Below are 9,747 nucleotides of genomic sequence, written 5' to 3' on the forward strand. Positions count from 1 at the left end.
CAGTTGTCTAAGCTAGACGTTAACACGATGACTGATATATGATAGTCGTTTGAGATTTTGGGATCAAATTTTTATCATATCACAATCAACAGGTTAATGTTCAGCTCAAAATATCGACATTTTTTAACAGAAAATGACGAGTTTGGAACATAATGAATAGTCGGGTGACCATTATGTAACTTTTAATAATCGAGGGATTCAACAAAGCAACACTATATAATTTGGAGGATTTATAAATTTTAATAGTAGATGAACTTAATTAAGTAGTACCCTATAGTCAGGACATCATTTGTGTACTTTACCCTAAATTTAATTACATCAATTATCTTTAATTTATGGTTAAATTATAGTTTTGGTCCCTCTATTTTTATCAACTTTGTGATTTTCTCAATTTACTTTAATTTAACGTGATTATGTTCATCTACTTTTATAACGTCATCAATCTTTGAAAATTTCATGTTAGCGTAGATAGTTCTATATATTTTATACATAAATTATTATAAATACCATTATCGTAGACAATTAATATAAGTTTTTTTATATATAAAAACAAGTATGAATAAATTATTACAAAATTATTAATATAAAGAAATTATATAAAGTGATATTTGTACGAATAAAACTATTATTATACTCTTATAAATTCGTACAATAAATATTTTATATAAAACTATATTTATAAATATTAATATAATAAATTATTATAAGTGATTTACAAATCAAGTAGAAAATGAATGCATTGTTTTACAAATGCCTGCAATTTGCAGATTACCAACAATTCATTAAGCTAGAAACATGTGCAGTGTGGAACATGGTGAGAGGTCGATGAACAGTTACACGAACAGCGTCGGGTGCGTACGTCACTCGCACGGATTATGACATAAACATGAAGTGTCGGAATTTATACGACGGAGTAGTTCGGTCTCCGGCTCTCCTCGAGGGATATCTGCATGGTAATATAGCATGCTCAAACATGTGATGAATGATGATTGTCTAAGACTTTTGCTTCTCATGTGAAGTTTGATAGATTACCAGAAGAAGATCTTCGTCTGTCCCGAAGGACTTGCGTGCTTCTTCGAGACGCTTCGACAAGACCCTCTCGTGTTTCCTGCACATTGTCGTTCTCGAGTTTATGGTTCTAACAGAAAACGAAATGAATTTTGTCAACCTGTGGATTACATGACATAGCATAGGGGTAGTAGTACCTAGAACTTGCAGGATCTCGAATCTCAAACTCGTCTGTCTCAGCATCGTAGCCGCATATCACGACATAGTGACCTACAAAGAGCGAATCCCTTAACAGCTAGACCCCACGTAGAACGATCGTAAAGCTTGTGACAATGTACAAAGCAAGGGAGAGCTATGCAAATGCCATGGTCAAATTATCCAATCAACACCAGCATAATACAATTATCAGAATGATACGTATTCTCATGTTAGCATTCGGATTCGTATTTCCAACTTGTATACGGAAAACGACGTTATAAAAGCATGCAACACTCACCAGTGTATTCTACATCGTTTCCGTGAACTCCATGGATGATGACATCCTCCATCCAAGACTGACTGCAATGCAAGATTTTGACAGAAGAATTCAGCACTACGATATCATCACTATATAAGAAATCACTATCATGCAAGAACCTAACTCTTGTGATACCGGCTAAAATACGAAACACCGGATGTACGAAAAATACAGCGGAAGTTTGTACAATAATGATTAACAGAGAATACATACCTCAATTTATACTGATCAACTAAAGCAATTGCTATATACTTCCCCGACAAGATCCAGCGAGAGAGTTCTTCGCCACTGATTGACCTGCACTGTAAAATGGGGACAGTTCATTACCCCAAGAAAAAGTTTAATCGTGACACAGAAAAGGACGGTAAAACGAGCTAAAATTTTCATCGGCAACAAGGGTCATATCTTCAAATTAAGCATTCAACAGAGTTCGAAAAAACCGAACCATAAATATGAAATGAAAGAATCCAATCCAATCGTTTTTATTCTTTCATATGGAATCAAACCGCAGGCTGTTAACATTTCGAAGGAAAAATCTATCACTACATCGATCAAAATGCAGTCAGGATTTAATGTTCCAGTGAATACCCCTATATCGATTCCTGCTTCCACGGCCTTTTTGAATAGCGAATCAACTCGAACCAGATCAGTAGGCAGTTGCTCCTGAAGAATACTCAAAGTTAATGGAAAATCACATAATGGAAATTTAAGCAGTTAATAAAGCAAGAATATTGATTAACCTATACAATGTACATCATAAGAGAATGCTAACACGGAATTGTTTGCGAATTCACCACCAATCGAAAAGCCCTTAGAACTGGCACAAACTGATTACAAAAGTGCATAAGGTGCAAAGATAAATTACCTTATAATACGTCTCGTCAGAGTAGTTCGGGTTGGCTCCAAATGTTACGGTATAATAGAAAAATCTAACCGAAAACCTCTGCAGCAAGTAAGCCAGATCTACAGTCCAAATGCTGCATTCAAAACGTAAACAACAATATTCATCAGAAATAAAATGGTAACAGATGGAACTTTGCCAACATCGACACCACGTAACAACATACCTAGTTGTGCAGCAAAGCTCAGCCAAATTCTCGATACCGCAATCATCGACACCGACAGTAGTCAAAGCCATCGAAACACAAGCAAGTCCACAATCCCAAGAGAACAATTGGTTTACAAGTGAAACCTACAAATCACAAAGACAGCTTTACAAACCCTATCCATTAAACCATATGCAAAATAAACTTGACACACAAGGCAAAACAAAATACCCCATTAATTCCACTCACTTGAACGAAATGCGATCGGTGCAACATCGCCCCGTCGTGGCTAATCCTATTACCAGACGAAAGCTCAAAATGGCCGAACCGCGCTGCCACATTCATGCATTCCTCATCATATCCTTCATCATCATCTTCATCTGTTTTAAGAATCTTATGCAACAGAAAATATAAAGGCCACATCAGGTGATGCCTCTCTTGATTAAATCACAAAATAATACCACTCAGAGCATTTATTTAATTAGTTACAACAACCTTAACCATCAATTCTTCTTCCTCCCCACACTTTCTTTCCACTGCAGAAAACATAAATTTGGTCAAATTTATGAATTTCAAAGGGAAATTTTCTCTACAAACACCACAAATTTGGTCAAAACTAGCAAACTTTGAATCAAAATTCAACCTTTTTGAACCTATACACAATCTGGGCACTAAATTGATTGGCTGGCAAATTAATTCAAGGGAAAAACAGCTTAAAAAGATTGGGAAAAAGGAAGAGAATCAATGGGTTTCAAGAAAGTCAAACGAAGACGTAATTAAATTATTAAATTCTCATATAAAACATGAAAAAATCTGGATAAAAAGCTGAACTTTGAAAAAGATAAGGAAATACCTTTGGAGAAGGAAAAAGACTGATCGTTGTTGGGTTTCGTTTGCCTGAGGAAAACAACAAACAATCTGTTTTCTTTTTCCCCGAAACGATTTTGCAGGGAACAGTAAACCGCGGCAGAATTTGATTGGACCACAAGAAATGGAAATTCCAACTTTGAAAACGAAGTATTATTAAATAATATAAGCTTAATATACATTTAGGCACTTAAATTATACCTTAAATTAATTTTTAATGTTTAAAGAATATTTTGTTAAAAATAAGTATTTAATATTTTATTTGTTACATTTTCATATGACTACCGTTAAAAAATAGTTAAGTGACACGTTTTACGTTCAGATTTTTATTAAAAAAAGTTACATAACATTTTATTTTTTTTGGAAAAAATAAAAAAAATATATAAATGTGTCACGTGTTACTTAATTGTTCTTTTTAACGGTAAACACCTAAAAATATATCCGAGGAAACATTAGATGTTTATTTTTAATGAAAAAATCTTTAAACATCAAAAGTCAATTTGATATATAGTTTAGACACCTAAAAGTGTACTATACCTGTAATTTATTCATAATGTACGATTAGTGCATCAAATAAAATAAAATTTATTATGAAAATATTTATTTATTTTGCTATTGTGTATCTATTTTTTTTATTAATAGGTGATATTTAATTAATTGATCAATTAATTAAGATCGACTATTGTAGTATTTTATTATAAGAGCAATCTTTTCAATTTTATTTGTTCAGATCCGTCCATTTACAAGTGTGGTCTTTAACATGTTATAGGTCCCCAAAATATAGGGCTAATACTTTTTAACTAAAAACGTCACGACTATAGAATTATTTTGTGATATTATTTTAATATCACATGTTTAATTTTTTTATTTTGTAGAAATAATCGTAATATGATAAATTTTGATATTTAATAATTTTTTTATTCTAAAATATTTTATTTCGTAGAAATAAGTCTTACAATCACTTCAAACTATTAAAAAAATATATATCTAACATTTTTTTAATCACACAAATTTGATTCATTCATACTTATAATTTAATATCATTTATTCAAATAATAATACGTGGTAAATTCAAATTCAACATTAAATTTCTAAGTAAGAACAGGTGTACCAATAAAAATATATACTAAATTACCCTAAAACTATTAAAAAATTTGATACCTAATTACCCTATTAAAAATATGTACCTAATTGATAATATATATTCCAACTTAACTGTCCATTCATTTTTGGCTTAAGGGTTATTTTTATCCGTTAGTAGATATAGGGTTTTTAAGATTTTGGTGATCCTTAGGTGAAAAAAAATTAGGCCCATGAGTAGGGATTTAAATTACAATTTGTATTTGTGTTTTTAATCGTGTTGTGTTTATCGCTATTACGAATATAATGAATGATATTGTGGTCATTGTGAGTATCGTGATTGTGAAGTGCTATTGTGGACATAACGATTGTGAATATTGCGATTTCAAACGATGTTGTTATCATTGCATAACGATCAATGTTGTGGTTACAGACCGCTATTTAAGTAATTGTTCCTAATAACAAGTGTTGAAAAAAATTTAAGGACAACTTCATGATAAGAAGTATTGAAAAAAATAGGTCTCTAGTACCAAATATTAAAAAAAGTAAAATTTAAGAGTATATATATAATAAAAAATATTAAAAAAATGGACCTCTAATAAAAAGTATTGAAAAAAATTAGGCTCATAATAACAAATAAATATTAGAAAAGAAAATAAATTTTAAAAACATATCCCTAATAACAAATATTAAAAAATAGGCCCCTCATAATAAATATTGAAAAAAGTGAACATTTAATAACAAATACGTCAAAGACGTTTGAGGACGGCTTTACCATTATATTTTCTCAATTAATATATTGTATCAATTTGGTCATAATTTAAAATAATTTGATAAATATTTAATATAAAATACGTCACATCATCAATTTTAGAGGACTGGATTAGATTTTTTAGAGATAAATGATCTTTTATAGTAATATTATATAAAAATCAAGTCACATACTTTTATTTATTTTAAATAAATATTACAAATAATAAATGTGCATATATATATTTTTTATTAATCTGAGTAAGTATAAGGTAATAATGATCAAAGATAATTTTTAACCATTTGATATTGAACGCTCATACCTTTGATATTCTTGGTGTATGAACCTGAGATTTTAAAGATTAAAAATAATTTTTTATTATTGAGATTATTTGGTTCGTGCAAATTAGGTTGTATTTTAATTGTTTTTACATAATATTTAATATTATGCATTAGATATTTAAAAGGAGCAAAAGCATCTAGACCTCAAGGGCACAAGGCCCAAATTCTTGGACCTAAAAATAAGCACACCATGTCCCTTTTTGAACTGCCCAAATGATAATCTCTACGTTACTATTATTTTAATTAACGACATAAAAAGTTGGATCTTTTCATAATGAGTTTTTCTAGTATTCGATTCAAATTAACCGATAAAATAATTTTACTATTTTAAATATATAATACTTATTATACTTTATAAATAATAAAAATTAATTATAATTAAATAAAAATAAAATTTGATTGAATTTGGGTAAATGCGATTTTAACTTATTGGGTAAAGTATACAAATGTCTCACAACTATAGGATGCTTTATTGATTCTCCCTAATATTAGAAATTAAAAATGGTCCTCCGATTATAGGGTGTTGTTTTGTTGAGTCCCTAGATTATCAAAAGTTACAAAATGATCACCCGACTATCTATATGTTTCAAACTCATCCTTTTTTTGTTAAAAGTGATGACAATCTAAGCTAGACGATAACCTACTGACTGGATAGGATAAAACCTTATCCTAGAATCACAAACGACTATTATATCCTAGTCATCATATTAACGTCTAGCTCAGATGATCGTCATTTTTAACGAAAAATGACAATTTTGAAACATATGAATAGTTGGATGATCATTTTTTTATCCATATTTTGATGTTATTTTGTTTAAAATGTATTTCCCTTTTTCTCTTGAAAACAATGGATGTTATGGATGCTCGTGTAGTATGTTTTCTTTTTTAGGGTTAGATTTAATATCGTATTTTCTGTTGACGTTTATTTGATTATCTCGTTGATTTATCCTTGATTTAAACTATCATATTGATTTTCTCACACTGATAGCTCTCAAAATCATCCTAGAGGAGTGACGCTTGAATTATGATACAATCAAATATTAACGTGTCATTATCGTTATATCTATTTTTATGTTTGTGTTGAAGAACTAAACTATTTAATGTATGGTATTTAAATAACGATTTAGACCAAAAAAATCTTTAAGAATCAAAGTGGAAAAAATATCTTATCTAAAAACCCGACTCAACACGACAACCCCTTTAGAATACAAATGAAATAAGAAGTGTGGAAAAATATTTTTTTTTATTTTTCAATTTCAAAACATAAACCCCCTTCTCTTTCCCTTATCAATGCTAATTAGTGGATTGTAGAAACTTCATTTTAATTCACTCTAATACATACAACTTGCACCATTTTATAGACTTGTACTAATTTTAGAACACATACATACATGCATATGTGTACACATATGAACTAATATACATGCTAATAAGGTATAGTTAATTATACTTTGTCCCCTTAAACTAAAATCCTGACTCCGTCCCGGTACGTATATTTATATATATTCTCCTGTTCCTAAATTAGGGTTGCTTAAGAAGCTAACACTTGATACATGAAAGAGGGTGGACCCCATCCAACTACCAGTTTCATAATTTTGAATTGTGGGGGTCATAAGCTTGATTGAGATTAGTTGGAGGTAGGGACCTTAGCTTGAATATTTGCCAATCAAATATCAATGAAACTCAATAACCATATAAATGAAGCTAAAGATGACAACTATATGAAATTATGTGCAAATACATGTATGAAATACATGCAACATAATATGGGCAACAAATGTTGGTCAAAATGCATACCTTTCAATACAATTGAATCAGATATTGAAATCGAATATGAACCTATCGAGTGGTCTCAATGATAATAAAGAATGTTGTTTTCTCTAAAAGATTCGAATTCGAATAGTTACGTTTACAGAATATATGTACGCTGTAAATGATTTAGAAATGATATGAATATAGTAACGGTTGGACATTTCAAATTTGATCACTTTTTCACCTAAAAACTATCTATCTACTTTTACATTTCACGTGGTTAAACAATTCCTAGGTTTTAGGGGAAGTTCTACAATGCGATACCCTTAATATACAATTAAAAAAGTGTTATCGGTTTTATTATTATTTAAATAATAAAATCGGTAAAAAATTATCTAAAATATTATTATTTCTACTTAAACTATTAATGTTTTTTAATATTTTCGGTAAAGTGTCAAATAATAACAAAATCTATAAAAAAATAATAAAAACAGTAAAAATAATAATATTTTCGATAATTTTTTTATCAGTTTTATTATTTAAATAATAATAAAATCGGTAACACTTTTTTTAATCGAATGTGGTACGTAATCATTTCCCGTTTTCATGCAAAATTCTGACCAAAAAGTAACAAAGGGATCATTTTTATTTTCAAACAACAAGAAAAGGTCAAAGTAGTAGATAAAAGAACAGTCACGCTAAACGACATCCAAAAAGGCAAAAGTAGTTTGTCTTTTCCTCCACCCAAAACGGCTATATTATAATTCAAAAATCAGTGTTAATTAACGGTAATAAATGGATGTAACTTTTAGCTTAGGGTAAATTACGTATTTAATACCTAAACTATCAATTTTATCTCGTTTCAGTATTTAAACTTTCAATTTTTTAAAATAATACCTAAAGTTTAGCTTTTATTTTATTTTAGTAACCCGCCATTAAAAATTTTAGTTTTGTTTCGTTTTAGTGTACTCGTTCAAAATTTAACGTTAAATTTTAAAAAGATTGAAAGTTTAGGTACTAAAACGGATCAAACTGATAGTTTAGGTACTAAACTCGTTAAATTTTCAACAGTGGATACTAAATTGAAATGAAAACTAAATGTTAGGTATACGTTTCAAAAAATTAAAAGTTCAAGTACTAAAACAGACTAAAAGTTAACAATTTAGGTACTAAATGAGTAGTTTACCTTCAGTTTTATTGCTTTTTTGTAATATATATATTGAATAGTTTGAATGATTATAAAGTAGTATCTGTTCAAAATTTCTTAACCAATTAACAACGTACACATACTCTACAGACGATGTTGCTCGAATTAAGACTATTTAAGAAAATCAACATTTCTTTTTACCACTGACACCACTTGATGAGTTTTTGTATGTTATTGTAATGTATTTTTTAATATGAAATTTAATATCATGTCTCCGATTGATATTTATTTGATAACATAACTAATTCATCTATGCTTTGAAATGTCAAAATGGTTCTTTTTTATTGACAAATATTCACAATCATTTAAGGTATATCGTAGTTAAGTTGTCATAAAGTATGTTTGTCAACGTATTATCATTATTATATGAATTTTTATGTTAATGTTGATGATATTTATCTTTCATCATCGTTAACGACGTTTATTTGTATTTCTTAATTTTCTTAATTGTTTGGTTCAATTTGATTTATGTATTTTAATGATTTTAGAAAAATTAGTCGATTAAAATAATTTAATATACTCTAATTTTATAAATTCTTCTTATAATTTTATTGTATTTCTTTTTTATTCTAAAAAACTAGCTATTATTATTAAGGGTAAACTACATTAGATACCACCAAACTTTAGACGTTGTATCGCTTATACCATTGAACTTTCAATTTTGTCAATTATAGCACTAAAGTTTGAATTTTGTTTCAATTATATCACTGAACCGTTAAATAATTAATTGCACAATGATGTGGTTGACGGCTGTCGTCATAGACATCTCACTAAAACAACGTCGTTTTGATCTGGATGTTAACGATTTAACAACCCAGTGGTATAATTGAAACGAAAATTAAAACTCAGTGCTATAATTGACAAAATTGAAAGTTCAATAATATAAACGGTACAACGTCTAAAGTTCAGATGCGATGAAATTGGTAATAAGACAAGAACATTCATTAAATGAACCAAAGTTTTGAAAGTAGGCCTCAATAAAAATATAAAATATAAAATATAAAATATAAAAATATATACACTTATTTATTAGAATAATAATTCGATTTTATTTGTATTAATAAATAATTACAGTTAAAAATTAATTTTATTTAATTGGATTTATTTAACAATTTACCCTTTTGAGTGGTTGGCATTGAGATAGAGGCAAGCTGGGTTTTATGGGGAAAAAATGGAGA

General features: G+C 28.9%; 1 protein-coding gene across 3 annotated transcripts; it reads right to left on the reverse strand.

Annotated features, from left to right (window-relative positions):
• Nucleotides 1-746: 746 nt before the first annotated feature.
• Nucleotides 747-3,542, reverse strand: LOC120131269 (guanylyl cyclase 1-like). Of its 3 annotated transcripts, none has more exons than XM_039148298.1 (11): nucleotides 3,425-3,542; nucleotides 3,067-3,107; nucleotides 2,821-2,964; nucleotides 2,593-2,717; nucleotides 2,391-2,502; nucleotides 2,114-2,188; nucleotides 1,739-1,827; nucleotides 1,505-1,566; nucleotides 1,206-1,278; nucleotides 1,033-1,108; nucleotides 747-946 (listed from the first exon to the last, which is right to left on the reverse strand). In XM_039148298.1, the coding sequence occupies exons 2-11, from the start codon at nucleotides 3,073-3,075 to the stop codon at nucleotides 902-904; spliced, it is 810 nt and encodes a 269-aa protein (XP_039004229.1). In that variant the 5' UTR covers nucleotides 3,076-3,107; nucleotides 3,425-3,542; the 3' UTR covers nucleotides 747-901. The 3 variants fall into 3 exon arrangements, with proteins under 3 accessions (XP_039004229.1, XP_039004227.1, XP_039004233.1); XM_039148302.1 differs by lacking the exon at nucleotides 3,425-3,542 and adding an exon at nucleotides 3,215-3,313 and having other exon boundaries at nucleotides 749-946; XM_039148296.1 differs by having other exon boundaries at nucleotides 748-946; nucleotides 2,821-3,107; nucleotides 3,425-3,526.
• Nucleotides 3,543-9,747: the final 6,205 nt, after the last annotated feature.

The sequence above is a fragment of the Hibiscus syriacus genome, unplaced genomic scaffold (assembly GCF_006381635.1).
Source record: "Hibiscus syriacus cultivar Baekdansim isolate YM2019G1 unplaced genomic scaffold, ASM638163v2 tig00001695_pilon, whole genome shotgun sequence".
Lineage (NCBI taxonomy): Eukaryota > Viridiplantae > Streptophyta > Magnoliopsida > Malvales > Malvaceae > Hibiscus > Hibiscus syriacus.

Coding starts and splice junctions, on each gene's coding strand:
- LOC120131269 (XM_039148296.1), bottom strand. CDS start 2,994: ATGTGGCCTTTATATTTTCTGTTGCATAAGATTCTTAAAACAGATGAA. Junction 2,718..2,820: donor ACCGATCGCATTTCGTTCAA/GTGAGTGGAATT, acceptor TGTGATTTGTAG/GTTTCACTTGTAAACCAATT. Junction 1,279..1,504: donor AAACGATGTAGAATACACTG/GTGAGTGTTGCA, acceptor CGCTCTTTGTAG/GTCACTATGTCGTGATATGC.